This window comes from Plecotus auritus, assembly GCF_963455305.1.
Source record: "Plecotus auritus genome assembly, chromosome: 2".
NCBI lineage: Eukaryota > Metazoa > Chordata > Mammalia > Chiroptera > Vespertilionidae > Plecotus > Plecotus auritus.
Window position 1 is genome coordinate 221,397,045 of NC_137771.1, and position 18,602 is coordinate 221,415,646.

The window sequence follows — 18,602 nt, forward strand, 5'->3', positions numbered from 1 at the left end:
GGGTGACCAGAAGCACTGTCACTGATATTTTGGCAGTAATATTTTGAAAGGAATCTTTTTTCTAAGCAGTAGGTCTCAACAGTGAGTTTAAAATATTTAATAAACCATACTGCAAATAGATGTGCTGTCATCCGTCCTTTATTGTTCCATGTATAAAGCACTGGCAGAGTCAATCAGCTGCGTCCTGCACACCCCCTACTGGGGATGTGCCCGCAACCAAGGTACATGCCCTTGACCGGAATTGAACCTGGGCCCTAGGATTTTCTTTTATTATTGTTATTTTTATTAAATTTATTGGGGTGACATTGGTTAATATGATCATATGAGTTCCTATGTTACAAGATCTGTATATTGTACTGTGTGCCCGACCCTCAAAGTCAAATCTTCCCCTGTCACCATATATTAGGGCTCCCTTTACCCACCACATCCCTTTCCTCTGGCAACCACCACACTGCTGTTTGTGTCCATGAGTTTCAGTTTTATATCCCACATATGATTGAAATCATACGGTTCTTAGCTTTTTCTTTTTTTTTTTTAATTTATTGATTTTTTACAGAGAGGAAGGGAGAGGGATAGAGAGTTAGAAACATCGATGAGAGAGAAACAGCAATCAGCTGCCTCCTTCACACCTCCTACTGGGGATGTGCCTACAACCAAGGTACATGCCCTTGACTGGAATCGAACCTGGGACCTTTCAGTCCACAGGCCGAAGCTCTATCCACTGAGCCAAACCAGTTAGGGCAGCTTTTTCTGATTGACTTATTTCACTTAGCATAATATTCTCTGGGTTCACCCATGTTGTTGCAAATGGCAGTATTTCATCCTTTCTTATGGCTGAATAGTATTTCATTGTATATACTAGAGGCCCAGTGCACGAAGATTCGTGCAAGAATAGGCCTTCCTTCCCCTGGCTACTGGCACCGGCTTCCCTCCGGCACCCGGGACCTGGGCCTTCACTTTGGCCGCCGCCTTCCGCCTTTGCTCCAGCCCTGCTGCCCTCCTGTAGGTCCCTCCACCCCCCACTCTTCCCCCTCATAGCAGGTGTCCTGCCCCACCCTGGCTGCTCTGCGCCTGTGTGTGCGCGCTGCCCAGAGGCCTGGAGCGGCCGGGACGGGGCGGAACACCTGTGTCCATCATAAGCATCCTGGTCCAGCTGCCGCCATCTTTGTTACGTCAATTTGCATATTTCCTCCATATTGGCTGTGGGTGCCACCATCTTTGTCGTGGAGTGATGGTCAATTTGCATATTCTGTCTTTATTAGATAGGATGTACTACATCTTTTTTTAAAATATATTTTATTGATTTTTTCAGAGAGAAAGGGAGAGGGAGAGTCAGAAACATTGATGAGAGAGAAACATCAATCAGCTGCGTCCTGCACACCCCCTACTGGGGATGTGCCCGCAACCAAGGTACATGCCCTTGACCGGAATTGAACCTGGGACCCTTGAGTCTGCAGGCTGATGCTCTATCCATTGAGCCAAACTGGTTAGGGCGTACTACATCTTCTTTATCCAGTCCCCTATCACAGGACACTTTGGTTGTTTCCATGTCTTGGCCACCGTGCGTAATGCTGCAGTGGACATGGGGTGCATATATCTTTTCGAATACGTGTTTTCAAGTTTTTCAGGTATATATCCAGGAGAGGGATTGCAGGGTCATATGGTAGCTCTATTCTTAATTTTTTTGAGGAATGGCCAGACTCTTTTCCATAGTGGTTGTATCAGTTTACATTCCCACCAGCAGTGAATGAGGGTTCCCTTTTCTCGACAACCTCTCCAACACTGTTACTTGCCTTGTTGATAACAGGTGTGAGGTGGTATCTTGACCTCTCTGAAATCAATAAAAATATATTTAAAAAATGTTGCTCTATATGTGGACTGCTGTATGAGGTTGTCACTTTGTTCAGATGTCCCAGTTGGTGCTGGTCTTGGATATAGACACTTTGGACCTGAGATGCCTAATGATTTCATTTGATTTAAAGAAGATGAATTTGTGGCCCCACTGCTCCCTTTTCTCCCCTAGATGAAAAGCTTCTCGACTTTGATGGTATTTATATACTCTAATGCAATTGGATGTTCTTTTCTAAGAGTGTTAATTTTGCCTCTAAATTTTATTTTTAAAATATGGGTTATGGCTCTCTAAGGACTAGTTTTCATTTGCCAACTGTTTTCTATAATTCTGTGTTCATTTCTTTTCTTTAAAATATATTTGAAAGAGAAAACACGAGATATTTTAAAGTTCAGTGCTATTCATTTTTCTGATTTTGTTTTGATTTCAGGAGAAACTGGCTCTTCGCCAGCAGCTGAATGAAGCGAAGCAGCAACTCCTGCAGCAGGCTGAGTATTGCACAGAGATGGGGGCATCAGCCTGCACTCTGCTCTGGGGCGTCTCCAGCAGTGAGGAGGTCGTCAAAGCCATTCTGGGAGGAGTAAGCATGACCAACTGGACCTTGTTGATTAATGCTTATGGGCTATGAGGGTACAGCATGGCTTACATCCATTTCTTTCATCAAATAATTTTGGAATTCCAGTGGTGTGGGGTCCTCTGTAACCTGGTGCTCTGGGGGTATGTGAAATTAATGTAGTAAGATTTCAGAAACTGTATGGCATTTGTGGCAATAGAGCACTTCAGTATTATTACTTGGCATTTGTATACGTTTGACAGTTTAAAGTGCTTTTACATATGTTATCCATTGGGTAATGTAATTTTTAATATATTGAATGTTATATGTGATTTAACATTTACATGTTTATAGCAAACACACATCAAGGAACTCCACAGGGGAAGAGAGATTTGGGATCAGCCTTGATTAACTTGAACAGGCAGTATTGGCAGAGAATGGGGAGGGTGGCTCACGAGGCGAGAAGCAGTATATCAAAGGCGTAAGGCGAAGTCTGAAGTTTGTTTAGAGACAGTGAGTAGGTTAGTTGACACAGAGTGGAGGGTTGTGTGGTAAAGTCGTGGGGAGAGAAGGCTTATAAGGTTGGGTGGAGCGTGATTTTGGAAGACCGTCAATGCAGGTTGATGATGCAGTCCAGGTGGCAGGACTGGATTCCTAAGCGTTGACTGAAAGAGGATGGGATAAGGGGAGAGTTTGGGGGAGGTTAACCTGACAGAGAAATAGTGTGGATTTGAGGGGGCAGGTTGGGGTCTACAGACTGGACAGAAAGACGAATTAGAGTTCCAGTGGCTCAGGCTGGAGTGAGCTGGCTCTCTGTAAGGAGATGGAAGGGAAGGAGAGCCTGTGACTAAGGCCGGTGTGGTGACAGCATGGACTCCACAGCTGACAGAATGAAAGGAACCAAGGAAAACTGAGGTGACTCTGGGAAAATGGAATGTCATGAATGGAAATAAAAGTCACAAGAAGGGGATGTTTGGTGGAAGGCCAGTAATAAACTCATCATTTCTAAAAATTAAAATTGTATTTGCTTTTCTGGGGAAAGACTATTTTTTAAAGTGTATTGAGCTTTATTGAGATGTAATTTATATACCGTAAAGTTCGCCCGTCCGTACAACTCAGTGGTGTTTAGCTGACTTCCAGAGTTGCACAACATCACCACAACCCAGTCTTAGAGCATTTGTGTCACCCTTGAAGCCCCCTTGTGCCTGGTTTTCAAACAAGGCCTCAGAGAAGTGCTGCAAAGGCTCTGTAGACTGGAAACACTGTTATTTTTCTTTTAAAATCTTTATTGTTGAAAGTATTACATAGGGTCCCCCCCCCCCATTAACCTCTTCCAGCCCGCTTCTTTATCTCTTTTACCTATTGAGAATTCAGTTAAGACTTTATTTGAAAAGCAGTTTGCCAAAGGTTTGAAAACCCAGGACATGCTTGTCTAGTATATTTTTGGGTGAATTCATCCCAGTGCTTCCATCATTGTGTAAATTTTGAGCTGTTTCCCATATGTACTTTTATTTTACTACTGCCCTTAGTCTTTAGGTAATTTTTCTAATACCTTTATATCTAGTACAGTAAAACCTTTTCCCTTCATCTTTTCAATAGAAACTTTTAATGAGGAATAGATTTTAAAATATTGCCTCTGTAGGTAACACCAGGGTCTTTTCTTATGTATCCTGCACTTTTAAAATATTTTCATACTGGTATTTGTGAAGGGGCGTGATGCTCTCATTTCCAAACTTGCAGGATAAAGCTTTGAAGTTTTTCAACATCACTGGTCAGACAATGGAGAGTTTTGTGAAGTCACTGGATGGGGATGTCAAGGAGCTCGATTCTGATGAAAATCAGTTTGTTTTTGCTTTGGCTGGAATTGTGACAAGTAAGTAATTCTTTTAAGCATAGTGACAGTTTTAAGTGTGTCCTAGAGCAGTGTTTACAGTCAGGTGTCTGAGCATAAATATCTCTCAGGAACTTTTTCAAATGCCGTGTGGTTCTCACTCTGGTTCTGTGGATCTGGGATAGGTACCCGGTGTGTGGTTGTGGCACATCACGCAGGTCATTCTGGTAAGTAAGATATTGTTGAGTAAGCATGACTGGTCTTAGGAAGCATGAGATGAGTTTTCATGTTCAGTCTGTGCCTTCACTGAAGTCAGAACAAAACTATGTTAAGTTGCTTATTATTTGGAGTCATTGCCATTTTATTAATGTCTAGTCAAGTAAAAGCCTAAACTATTGCTGCTGTTGTGGTACAATAATTAAGGAATTCTGCAAAACCTAAACTGTCTCTTTAGTAAATTTCTCCCCAAAATTATATAGTTATGATAGAATTCTGTGGCAAAACTGCTGTACAGATAAAGCCAAACAATCACTGATCTCTTAGTATATAGTAGGAGTATATACTAGTGAGGACCAAGGCTTTTTACTCCAAAGTCAGTGAAATAGTTAAATAGATGCTACGATTTATTTTTTATGTTGCTCTTTCATCTCTGCTGTGTATCATAGGGTAATTTGTTGCTGTTAAAGAGAGAGGACATTTTATTTTTCTTCACGGCAATGTCCTTCACCTACTAAAATACTAATGAGGCAGGTCCTGTGTAGTCATTGTCCCTTCATAATTCCTTATGACCGTTCTTCTGGAGAGATGTTGAGACTTGTGGTCTCCAGGCCAATCCTGGTTTATCCAGCACTCTACTCTGCAGGACGGCAGGCACCATGCACTCTCATCCTTGCACCTTCTGCTGGAGGAGGCTTGCATTGCTGTACCTTTTAAAAAAAATTTAAAGGTTTTTTTGTGTGTGTGTTTTTTTTTAACAGAAGGCATTTGTAAATTTGATGACTAGATTTTTTGCTATTTGCAAGTGACGCCAAAGGTCTATGACTTATGTGATTTGTCATTCTGCTGAGTTGTGAATTTGAGCTGCTTGAACTGCAGCTGGTGTGTAGTGGTGAGGCAGTTGGCCAGTGGGCAGAGCCAGCCTGTTGCCCAGCATACGAGTTCAATTTGGCTTTGTTTCTCCCTGCTTGGAGTGACTCACAGGAACTGTCATAAAGAGTTGGAAAGTATGCCCTAGCTGGTTTGGCTCAATGGATAGAGCGTCGGCCTGCGGACTGAAGGGTCCTGGGTTCGATTCTGGTCAAGGGTACATGCTAAGGTTGCGGGCTCGATCTCCATTGGGGGGCATGCAGGAGGCAGCCAATCAATGATTCCCTCTTATCATTGATGTTTCTATCACTCTCTCCCTCTCCCTTCCTCTCTGAAATCAATAAAAACATATTTTAAAAAAGTTGGAAAGTGGACACATATGTGTTTTTGCTTCCACACTGATGAATTTTACTAGAGTATTATATACTGTGATGGTTTTATTAAAGTGCTATTTTAGTGGCTTATGCATCTCCAACACTGAGAACACTGTTCTTGGGGAGTAGGCAGTACAGCAGAGACCTTGGTTAGCTGTCACATAGATCCTCTGCCTTCTAAAATAAGGATTCTTTTTTTAAAGATTTACATACAATAAACTTACCTTTACACTTTTTCCCCTCACCCTTTTGCAGTTCCTAAGTTTTGACAAATGCATATAGTCATGTGACCACCACAGTTGAGATGTGGAACAGTTCTATAACTTCCAACATACCTCCTCAATATGTCCCCACCTTTTCCTTTTGTAGTCAACCACTCCGTCTACCATCAGCCCCAGGCAACTGCTGATCTGGCACTTTGTTAAAACTTTTAGCTGGATTTTTCTTGCTGTTTGTCTGTGTCCAGCATCTGCCCCAGGTAAGGAAGTGTCTGCCTCATATCTCTTCATGAGCCCCTGCCTTTTCCTATTTCTCATGTTAGCTGGTTGATCTCTGACCTTAGCTCGCTGATGTGTTCAAGAAAAGTTGTGATTTTGCAAATGACTGCCCCTGCCTTTTAAAGAATCGAGGTGTAGCTCTTTCCAATTTAATGTATCCTAAAGCAAAAACTGGAAGTCAAGGATTTATTGAAGTTGTTAGATTTCTTACTCATCCACAGTCACTGTCCTTAGTAATAGGTTAGTATAGTGTGCCTAGATTGTAAATTCTCTGGGTTTTCTGTTCCTCATCTGAAGTGGAATAGTAGTACCTGCTCTAACGACCTTACATGCTGTTGTAAATATTTACTGAACTATGGAGGTGATAGCACATTGTAAACCAAGCTGCTCTTCAACATAAGCATGTGATTCTTTTCAATAACTTGTATAAGGGGACAAATGAAGAATGTAAAAGAAGATGGTAAATTGTCAGAGTCCTGCAAAGGTTAACTTGCTTACCATGCAAGTGCAAAAGTTATATTTAAAAATTTTTAAAAATTTATTTCAGAGAGAGGAAGGGAGAGGCAGAGGGAGAGAGAGATAGAAACATCAAGGATGAGAGAGAATTTTCGGTCGGCTGCCTCATGCAAGCCCCCTACTAGGGATTGAGCTCACAACGTATGCATGTGCCCTGACCAGGAATTGAACCATGACCTCCTTGTTCATGGGTTGACACTCAACCACTGAGTCACACCAGCCAGCATTTTTCTAATTGTTTCTTCTGCTTTTTGTTTACTTGAAAGTTATAATTACACTCCTTGCCCTTTTTATTCTGGGTTTATTCATTCAAACAATATTAGATAGTGATTTCAGAATACAAATTATTTTTTGACTGTTGATAATTTATGGGCATGACTAAGATCCAGCTTATCTTTCATGGACGTAATTGTTCCACAAAGTCAATAGAGTACCCTCTTGTCAATGATCATCATTCCTGTGAGGAACATTTGCAACTACAGTGGAGGAGCTGCTGTGCAAGAGACACCCCCGTGAAGCAAGACTTGCTTCAGTGGGGCTTTGGTGCTCACTGAGTCTGCCCCTTGAGTGTATTGCTCATGGATGTGTAGCGTTGTAATCTGGTATGGTCTGATGCTGTCCACTGGGTGCATTGGCTCTGGGGCCTCCTGGAAGGTGCAAAGTCAGCCACTGCCTGGGGCCACCAATAGGAGCTACAGAGTGATCTGCAGATTTCCACTACTTGTATTAAGCTTGGAAGTGCCCAGGCAAGGCCCATTTGTGAAGCAAGGTGGGCTGGTGTAGGTGCTGGGTCTTGGGCTTCTTATTGATAGGTTTGGGGCACACTGATGCCAGTTGCTGCTTGTTTGAGAGATTTTATAAAGGTCTGAAGCCTGAGCTGGAACAGACCATTCATATGGAAAAGCCCCTGCAAACAGCTTGGGTGGGGCTGCAAATTGATGGGGCAGGGAGTCACCAGGGTGGAGCCAACAGTGTCGGCCAAATTGATGGAATCTCAGCTTTGCAATGGAGAAGGTCCCAGCACAGGAACAGTGACCCGTGTGAGCATCCCTATCTTAGAGAAAGTCGGCCCAAGTTCCTGTCCCAATGCCCTACAATCCATTTCCTCCCCGTATGTCCCTGAATCCCCCAAAGCTGCCTCCCAGTGCTGGAGCTCAGAGGAAGCAGGACTGTGTAAGTTCTTGTGCTGGCCCTTTAAGGGGAACTGCCTGGGACAGTAGCAGTCTCCGTGTCACTCAGCCACAATCCCCGCTGGTTTTCACAGCCAAATTTATGTGGAATTCTCTTCCCAGTTCTGGGCTGGAAGGGTCTGATGTGGGGCTGGGACCCCCTGCTCCCCACAGGAGGCCTCTATAGCCAGATATCCCTCCAGATTGAAAAAAACGCCATACCAGCCCGTTGCGTGCTTTCGCTCCTCCTACTAGTCTCAATGTACTTTCTTCTTTACTTCTTTAGTTGTAGGATTTCTATTCAGCAGATTTCAGGTGCTTCTGAATGATCTTTGTTCTGTATTTTAGTTGGAATTTTGATGTGGTTGTTGGAGGCAGTGAGTACCGGCATTTATCTACTCTACCAACTTGGTTCTCCATTGTCCCATCTTCTGTTTGGACTCTGACTGCCCACAGCTGTCAATCAGGGTTCTGGAGCATGGCATCCACTTGCTGTCCTGTGGCTGGCTGCAGTCATATTTAGATTCCAGTGCTCTGTTCCACTATCAAGGTGTTTGCTATTCACAAAGTGCATTACTCACTGTCTGAGTAACTGTTGTGGTTGTCAGTTCTTTCTGGGCTGTCACTCTGTGGACAACACCATTTTTTTTAAAAAATATATTTTATTGATATTTTACAGAGAGGAAGGGAGAGGGATAGAGAGCTAGAAACATCGATGAGAGAGAAACATCGATCAGCTGCCTCCTGCACACCTCCCACTGGGGATGTGCCTGCAACCAAGGTACATGCCCTTGACCGGAATTGAACCCGGGACCCTTCAGTCCGCAGGCCGACGCTCTATCCACTGAGCCAAACCGGTTTCGGCAACAACACCATTTTTTTTTATGCCTCACTGACTATTTTGTTTTTGTTTTTGTTTTTTTTGAATTTTTATTTATTTTATTTTTTTATTTTTTTTTACATTTTTTTTAATTGTTTGAAGTATTAAAAATAGTAGTACATATGTTTCTTTTTTTCCCCCCATTGATCTCCCCCCACCCTCCCCTCTCACTGACTATTTTGTTAGGAGAAAGACAGCAAGGAATACTCTGTCATGGAGAAACTTTTCTAGAGTCTGAAATTACAGAGATTTTGAAGTTGGTTTTGTCTTTCTGTTGCAGATGTTGCTGCCATAGCGTGTGGTCGTGAATTCCTGGTTAACTCCAGCCGGGTGCTCTTGGACACCATACTGCACCTTCTGGGAGACTTGAAGCCAGGACAGTGCACCAAACTCAAAGTGTACGGTGGACAATATTAAAGAGTTAATGTTTGTTTACAAATTAGTCAGAATTTGCTGGTTGGGCCTCTTTTTCATATGAACACAATTAATTTGACAGTAGTTCTAGAAAAAATAGAAGGAACAAATTGCCTGCAGAATTCAGGGATGCAGTCTATTCAATACTATTTTAGAAAAATAATATAAACAAAAGGAATGTTCTCACTTTAAAGCACTCAGTGAGTCCCAAATGCAATCATGTGATAATTGAGGGTTATATTAATGACCTCAAAATGAACTTAAATAAGTGTTTGTTATGGCAGCATCTCACTTCCAACTACCAAAATCAGTCTTTATTTGCTACTGTTGTGTAACAAAATTCCACCAACTTAGTGGCTAAAACAGTATCTCCTTCACAGTTCTGTAAGTCAGAAGTCTGAGTGGGCTTGACTGGTTCTTCAGCTAGGGCCTCACAAGGCCAAAAGAAAGGCATTGTCCCGGGCCGGGGTTTTTTCCAGAGGCTCAGGGCAAGATGCTTCCAGGTGCATTCAGATTGCTGGCAGAGTCCCGTTTCTTGCCTTTGTAGAAATGAGGTCCTTGGGGGTCACTTTCAGCTTCCAAGGCTGACTAAATTCCTTATCACATGACCCCACCTTACCTTCAAGTCGCAGTAGCTCACTGAATCCCTCTTAGATTTTGATGGGTTTAGATTAGGCATAACTGGATAGACTGACTCCCTTTGATTAATTTAGAGTCTGCTGGTTAGTAACTTAATTATATCTGCAGAGTCTCTCGGCCATGTAACTTACCAGGGTGTGATATTCTGTGCACAGTCCCTGCAATTAGGGCAGGAAATTGTGGACTGCTGTAAGATTCTGTCTGTCACACCATTCATTTCTAGTGTTGCTTTTCTTCTTGGAGCATTTTTTATAATAGCTTCTTTAAAGTCTTTGTCAGTTACTAGTATTTCCAACATCTGTGTCATCTTGGCCTTGATGTCTCTATTTTTTTAATTTAAATTATTTATTGTTTAAAGTATTTCATATGTCTCCTTTTCACCCCATTGACCTCTCCCCAGCCATTCCTACCCCCCAGCACATGCCCTCACCCCCTACTGTCTGTGCCCATGGGTTATGCTTATATGCATGCATATAAGTCCTTTGGTTGATATCTCACCCCCCCTCCCTCCCCTGCCTTCCCTCTGAGGTTGGATGGTCTGTTTGATGCTTCTGGATCTATTTTTGTTCATCAGTTTATGTTGTTCATTATATTCCACAAATGAGTGAGATCATATGATATTTATCTTTCTCCAACTGGCTTATTTCACTTAGCATAATGCTCTCCAGTCCATCCATGCTGTCACAAATGGTAAGAGGTCCTTCTTTTTTACAGCAGCGTAGTATTCCATTGTGTAGATGTACCACTGTTTTTCAATCCACTCATCTGCTGATGGCCACTTAGGCAGTTTCCAGGTCTTAGCTATTGTAAATTGTGCTGCTATGAACATAGGGGTGCATATATACTTTCTGATTGGTGTTTCTGTTTTCTTGAGATATATTCCTAGAAGTGGGATCACTGGGTCAAATGGGAGTTCCATTTTTAATTTTTTGAGGATACTCCATATTGTTTTCCACAGTGGCTGCACTAGGCTGCATTTCCACCAGCAGTTCACGAGGGTTCTTTTTTCTCCACATCCTCGCCAGCACTTGTTGTTGGTTGATTTGTTGATGATAGCCATTCTGACAGGTGTGAGATGGTACCGAATTATCGTTTTGATTTGCATCTCTCAGATGATTAGTGACTGAGAATATTTTTATATGTCTTTTTTTGATTGGATTGTTTATCTTCCTTTTGTTAAGTTGTATGAGTTCTCTATAAATTTTAGAGATTAAACCCTTATTGGAGATAACATTGGCAAATATGTTCTCCCATGCAGTGGGCTTTCTTGTTGTTTTGTTGATGGTTTCTTTTGCTGTGCAGAAGCTTTTTATTTTGATGTAGTCCCATTTGTTTATTTTCTCCTTAGTTTTCATTGTCCTGGGAGCTGTATCGGTAAAGATATTGCTATGACATATATCTGATATTTTGCTGTCTATAGATTTTTCTAAGACTTTTATGGTTGACATCTTATGTTTAAGTCCTTTATCCATTTTGAGTTTATTTTTGTGTATGGTATAAGTTGGTGGTCTAGTTTCATTTTTTTGCATGTATCTGTCCAATTTTCCCAACACCATTTACTGAAGAGACTGTCTTGACTCCATTGTATGCTCTTGCCTCCTTTGAGCATAATGGCTCGGGTCTATTTCTGGGTTCTCTGTTATGTTCCATTGGTCTATATGTCTGTTCTTGGGCCAGTACTAGGCAGTTTTGAGAACAGTGGCTTTGTAATATAGTTTGATATCTGGTATTGTGATCTCTCCAACTTTGTTCTTCTTTCTCAGGATTGCTGCGGCTATTTGGGGTCTTTTTTTATTCCATATGAAATTTTGGAGAGTTTGTTCTAGGTCTGTGAAATATGCCGTTGGTATTTTAATGGGGATTGCATTGAAGCTATAGATTGCTTTGGGTAGTATGGACATTTTAATGATGATGATTCTACCAATTCATGAGCATGGTATATTCTTCCATTTCTTTGGCCTTGATGTCTCTTGGTTGTTTTTTGCAGCATGAGTTGGTATTTTTCCTGTTTCTTCATATGCTGAGTAATTTTGGGTTGCCTCCTGGACATTTGAATATTATGTTTTAAGAACTGGGGTTTTATTTAAGTCCTATGAAAAATGTTGCCCAGCCGGCGTGGTTTGATTCCCGGTCAGGGCATATGCCTGGGTTGTGAGCTTGATTCCCAGTATCGGGTGTGCAGAAGGTAGCCAATCAATGACTCTCTCTCATCATTGATGTTTCTGTCTCTCCCTCTTTCTCTCTCTGAAATTAATAAAAATATATTAAAAATAAATAAATCATAGGGAAAATGTTGATGTTTTGTTTTATCAGGTAGTCAACCTGGTTGGGTTCAGGTTGTAAGTTCTGACTAGCCTTCTCTGTGTTGTGTTTCAATGTCAATCCCATTTCCAAAAAGCCTTTACAATGCTATTGGGTCTGACCCTCTTATGTATCACCTGTGGTCAGTGTGAGACCTGGATAATAGTTGATATTTTACTTCTCAGAATGTTGGATATTCTGTTTATGATCAGATCAATGTATGCATAGCTTGGGGTGAGGCCAGGAATTAATAACAACCTTGTGGGGTCACTTTCCTGAGCTTTAACTCTTCACATATCCCTGGTACTTGTTGGTTCCCCAGGGCTCCCCTTTTCATACATCTGGAATGCTGGGGGTTTGTATGTCTTGATGTGTCACGTCCAGGGCCAAGCAGCAGGAGTTCAGAGGATCAAGGTCCTCCCAGTGGTGAGGATGATTTCCTTCCCAGGGAGTTTGAGTTGCCTGAGGGCCCCCACTGCCAGCATGGTCATTGCAAGGAGACCCCTTTTCTACTTCGTGAGTCTGAACTGCAGTCTCTGGATACTCTTCTCTGTGCGGATCAGTGCCACTCCTGGGTTTGGGATGCTGAATTGCAGACTCACTGCTGGTTTGGTGGTTCTTACACTTCTGGCCTTCTTCCCAATCTGCCTGCTGCTGTTTACTTTCTGGGGCCTCTCATGGCTGCTCCATGTATTCTTTTTTTTTTTTTCTTTTGAAATTTTATTAAAATTTTTTTTTTGTTGTTTAAAATATTACATATATTAGTACATATATCTCCTTTTTTTTTTTCCCCATTGACCTTCCCCCAGCCTCCTCTACCCTTTTTTGGCCTCTTTATTCCTTGACTGTAACTTGCCTCTTTCCTGGAGATTTTGCTTTCTATGCCACTTCTGTGATCAAAGGCTACTCATTTCAGCAGCTTGGGTGCCTCAGACCCAGAGATGGGCTTTAAAAAAAAAAAAAAGACTTAGCCTGGCTGGTGTGGCTCAGTGCTTGAGTGTCGGTCGACCAGTCGGTCTCGGTTCAATTCCCGGTCAGGGCACATGCCTGGGTTGTGGGTTTGATCCCCAGTGTAGGGCATGCAGGAGGCAGTCAATCAGTGATTTTCTCTCATCATTGGTGTTTCTATCTCTTCTCTTACTTACTCTCTGAAATCAATAAAAGTATATTAAAAAATAAAATAATAATAAAAAAAAGACTTAGTTTTTTTTTTGAGAGCCGTTTTAGTTTCACAGCAAAATTGAGAAGATAGAGATTTCCCCTATACCCGTACCCCCACACATGCCATAATTTTGCCTTTTCCAGAACATCATATAGTTGGAATCACAGTCTGTAGCCTTCTCAGATTGGCTTCTTTCACTTAGTAATATGCATTTAAAGTTCCTCCATATTTTTTCATGGCTTGATATAGATAATTTCTTTTTAGCACTGAGTAACATTCCATTGTCTGGAAGCACCATAGTTTATTCATTCACCCACTGAAGGACATCTTGGTTGTTTCCAAGATTGGGCAATTATAAATAAAGCTGCTATAACATTGTACATAGGTTTTTATGTGGAAGTAAGATTTCACTTCCTTTGGGGAAATACCAAAGAGCACGACTGCTTGATCGTATGGCAAGAGTATGTTTGGTTTTGTAAGAAACTGTCAAACTGGCCCTGACTGGTTTGGCTCAGTGGATAGAGCGTCGGCCTGCGGACTGAAAGGTCCCAGGTTCGATTCCGGTCAAGGGCATGTACCTTGGTGGCGGGCACATCCCCAGTGGGAGGTGTGCAGGAGGCAGCTGATCGATGTTTCTCTCTCATCGATGTTTCTAACTATCTGTCCTCTCCCTTTCCTCTCTGTAAGAAATCAATAAAATATTAAAAAAAAAAAAAAAAGAAAGAAACTGTCAAACTGTCTTCCAAAATGGCTGTATTATTTTGTGTTCCCACCAGCAGTGAATGGGAATTCCTGTTGCTCCACATCCCCACCAGCATTTGGTGGTGTCAGTGTTCTGGATTGTGGCTATTCTAATAGGTGTGTAGTGGTATCTTTTTTTTTTTTTTTTAAATCCTCACTGGAGGATATGGTTTTTAAAAAATATATTTTTTTATTGATTTTTTTTTTTTTTAAAAGAGAGAGAGAGACATCAATTGTTTGCCTCCCATAGGCACACTGACCAGGTACTGAACACAACCCCGGTGCATGCCCTGACTGGGAATCGAATCGTGACCTCCTGGTTCGTAGGTCGATACTCCACCACTGAGCTACACCAGCCAGGTGAGGGAAGTACATTTTTTAAGACAAATCTTAGATAATGCTGAAATTCTTAGAGTTGTCAGCATTTCCAGATATTAACAATGGTCAACCAAGCTTCTAAAATGTTTGTAACATTTGGCATCTGGGAACTAATACGTATTATTTTCCAGGCCCTAGAGCTTTTAGCCACAACATGTTTAACATCTGAATTGGTCTAGTACTGAGTTATAAATTGTTAATTGGTGCTGTGAATGTAACCTTAATTCTTCTGAAAGGCATTTTTAGGGTTCCAACCTAACTAGTTTGATCATTCTATGTACATCTTTAAAAAGCCCACAAAAATCTATATTTCGCCAAAACCGGTTTGGCTCAGTGGATAGAGCGTCAGCCTGCGGACTGAAGGGTCCCGGGTTCGATTCCGGTCAAGGGCATGTAACTTGGTTGCGGGCACATCCCCGGTGGGAGGTGTGCAGGAGGCAGCTGGTCGATGTTTCTCTCTCATCGATGTTTCTGACTATCACTCTTCCTTCCTCTCTGTAAAAAATCAATAAAATATATTTTAAAAAAAATCTTTATTTCTCTTTTTAAACAAGAAAATGGCAAATAACCTAATATACACATGGGCAAAAGAATTAATCAGGCAGTTCACAAAAGAAACACACTGGAAAGCTTCATAGATACGGAAAAGAATCTCGACCTCAATTGTAATGCAGATTATAACCATAACGAGATACATTTTTATTCCATCTCACTGACAAAAAATCAGATATGACAGTTTCAAACTTTGGAGAGGGTGTGAGGCTAGGTAGAGCTTATCCTGTCCACTTGCTGGTGGGAGGGAGATGGAGGCAGGTGAGCAGCATCTGTTGCAGTTGAACACACCCATGTTTGGGACAGGTGATCCACATCCGTGTATGCATTTTAGAGGAAGTTTTACCCACAAACACCAGGATGCTTGTGCAGGACCGTGGGAGCAGCCGTGTTGGTGATAGTTCTCACTGGGAACTTGTCTATACTTCTATCAGCTGGAGAATAGATAGATTGTGAACAGTTAATATGTTAGGACACATCAGTGAAAATATGTTAGAAATGAACAAATCAACGTGGAAAACATCTCACTGTGGTATGGGAGATTACATTCAGTATGCTGCTGCTGATACATGTCAGGTTCTGTACATATTTTGTAAAAGTTTATGGAAATGCATGGGTGTTTTCCATATCAAATGGTGATAGTGGTTCCTACATCCCTGAAGTAGGTGTTCAGAGTTCACAAAAGGGGATTTGACTATGGTGATAAGATATGTTTTTCTTAACCAGGGAGGTAAGTATGTATTGTTCTTCATATCGGTGTGCCTTCAGTGTTACATAGTAGAAAAAAATCTATGGATATTTGTTTAGAATTACATATGGCATTGACCATAGATTTTTAGGTTCTAATTTGATTGGGGCAGGGGCACAGAATCTAAAACAACATGGTAAATAGTTAATAACTGCGCTGCTCTTTCAAAATCAGTAGGCCTCCAGCTGCAGATTTCTGTGCTTCATGTGGTCTGAAGTGTCTGATTGCTCTGCCAGTTGCTTCTCTGTCATATAACATCTGCAGTTTTCTGTAAGGATTTTATTGCTTATTGTTCCTTAGAATTACTTGATGGTGCTAATTTGGCTACTGATGTGTGGTTTTTGTTTCTGGTGGAGGGGGCAGCACAATGGTGCCCTTTTGTTTATTGCTGGTGTGTTTTGAAGTACTGGATGTGTTTATTCTTTGTTTTAATTACTTTTAAGAAGAATTAGGTAGTTCAGTTGAGTCACTTTTACTTTTAGTAACTCAGCCTTGTAGTCACTGTCAGCAGGACTTTCTGGCTTCTCGCTGGGAGAACCTGTTCTGTCCCAGGCCTAGTGTATCCAGGGAGTGTCCTTTTACTGAAGGAGAGTTACTTGTGATGCTTCTGTAGCATTTTAGGTTTGCCAATTTCTTTATTTTGGGCTCTAGCTCTGCCTGCACTTTGAAAATGCCTTGGGAACACGATGGGAGCCTGTCTCCGTGTGTTTGCCCTGCTGTAGCTCCCGGCTTTATTTTAGTCTTGTTTTCAGTTATTTTATAATCAATGTCAGTTGTCTCTAAAATTCTCAAGACTGCAGAGCCTGGGAAGTTGTTCATTTGGAACCCATTGATCTGCTTATAGACTTGTGGCAGGAAGCAGGGTTTGCCTGCCTTTTCTGTCATTGGAAGGGGAAGTCTGACTCCTAGTACTTTGGAAATGACATTTGCCTTTAGTATCTCAGTACTAGAAGAGTGAATTGAAAGGCCAGTCTCTTTTGACTTGACAATTGGACACTTGATAATTAATATTTACAAAATACATTGGGTTGGAATAAAAATGTTGGAATAGAAGCACATGCAAGGAAAACTCATTCTGGATTTGTTGTTTACTAATAAGTCTTGTGTGACCTTGGAGAAGTCTCTGGTCATCTGTGAGATATAGTCTAGCAATGACATGGGGTCTCACATGGCACCATGTCCATCACAATTACATTTGCTCCATGTTGACTTCTTAAGGAGGGCTGACTTTGACCAAATATGAAATTTTAAAGATTCAATTTGTGAGTCATTTTTATTTTATTACTAGAGGCCCAGTGCACGAACCTTGAAAGGAACTGTGGGCTGCAAGGCTGTGGTGGGCACAGGGGCGGGTATTGGCCCATCCTCCGCACCCTTCCCAGCCCCTCCTGCCGCAGCCCCCGGTCCCCTGTCTGCCAGCAGCCCCGCTCTCGCCACTGGCACTCTGATGCACTGACAGCGCCGGCCCCACTCGCACCCGCTGATGGCACTGAGCGATTGGGGCCGGTGCCAGTAGTAGGTGCGAGTGGGGCTGGTGCCTCAGTGGGTGCGAGTGGCGACTGCTGCCCCGATCACCCCTCAGGAACAGGGGGAGGTGGAGAAGCCCTTAGGGATGATTGGGGCTCGCAGCCGCTGCTCGCACCCACTGACGGTTCCAAGCAATTGGGGCGGCGCCAGGTGCCAGCAGTGGGTGCGAGAGGCGGGCGGGACCGTGGCGCGTGGGAGCAAAGAATTTTCAGTAACCACCAGAGGCTTGCCCCGATGACAGCGACTGGCACCCCGCCTTGGTCTGGCACCCCTCATCACCTGTTCCACCATCCCGCTGTGGCCAATGCCTGCCATGTTCCATGTGCGCCCCCTGGTGGTCAGCGCATGTCATAGCGACCGGTTGTTTTGCCATTCGGTCTTTTTGCATATTTGCCTTTTATTATATAGGATTATTATTTTAAATCCTCACCTGAGGGTATTTTTCCACTGATTTTTAGAGAGAGTGGAAGAAAGAGGGAAAATTGGAGAGAAATATTGATGTGAGAGAAACACATCAATTGGTTGCCTCCTGCATGTGCCCCCACCAGGGCATGGGCTGGGGAGGAGACTGCAACCAAGGTATGTGCCCTTGACCAGAATTGAACCTTGAGAACCATTGGTCTGCAGGCCGACGCTCTATCCACTGAGCCAAACCAGCTAGGGCATGAGTCATTTTTAACATCTTAAAATTAAATGCAGTCATTGGAGACTTCCAAGTGGACACATTTTCTGGAGTTTGCTCCATATTACAGTTATCACTCAGATGTTAACTTTGCCAGTTAAGATCTAGAGAAAACTGGCTTGTGGTGTTTTCATGTTCTAAAGCAGGGGTTGGCAAACTTTTTCTGTAGAGAGCCAGTTAGAGAATACTTCAGGCTCTGTGGGCCAAAGGATCTCTGTTGTGATGACTCATTCCTGCTCTTGTGGTATGAAAGCAGCATAGACAATATGCTTAATTTTAAGGAATTCCAGCCATGTGTTGGTGATCTAAAGTAGGAACTTTTCTCTTGGGATACTGGATTAGAGACCTCAAAAAATTTTAGTGGAGGTGCTGAATTTTCCTCATGAATAAGACATTTGAATAGCCCTTAATAACTCACTAAATAGATTAGTAGTGATTAGATTTTGCTTATGTGTAAAAATTGTCAGGAAAACTTGAAAGGATTGCAATTTTGGCTCATGTTGTGGCCTATGAGGAGACTGAGGATCATAATGAGAACTGGGCGCTATTCCCTCGAGGTGCTGGTGGTGGTGTCTGCCTGGATGCTAGCCCTGCCTGCACTTTGAAAATGCCCTGGGAGCACAAGGGGAGCTATTGCTGTGTGTTTGCCCTGCTGCAGCTGCAGGCCTTTGGGAATCACTCCATTTCCATGTTTACACTGAGT

At 42.4% G+C, this 18,602-nt stretch overlaps 1 protein-coding gene across 1 annotated transcript in view; it reads left to right on the top strand.

Moving 5' to 3' along the window:
• The window catches only part of HSF2BP (heat shock transcription factor 2 binding protein), a gene marked incomplete at its 3' end in the record, with an annotated part of 75,711 nt that overhangs the window by 20,681 nt on the left and 36,428 nt on the right, over nucleotides 1-18,602 (top strand). The window contains exons 4-6 of the mRNA XM_080655144.1: nucleotides 2,280-2,429; nucleotides 4,143-4,275; nucleotides 9,036-9,153. Coding sequence (XP_080511270.1) covers nucleotides 2,280-2,429; nucleotides 4,143-4,275; nucleotides 9,036-9,153 — 401 coding nt within the window. The remainder of the gene's footprint in view (nucleotides 1-2,279; nucleotides 2,430-4,142; nucleotides 4,276-9,035; nucleotides 9,154-18,602) is intronic.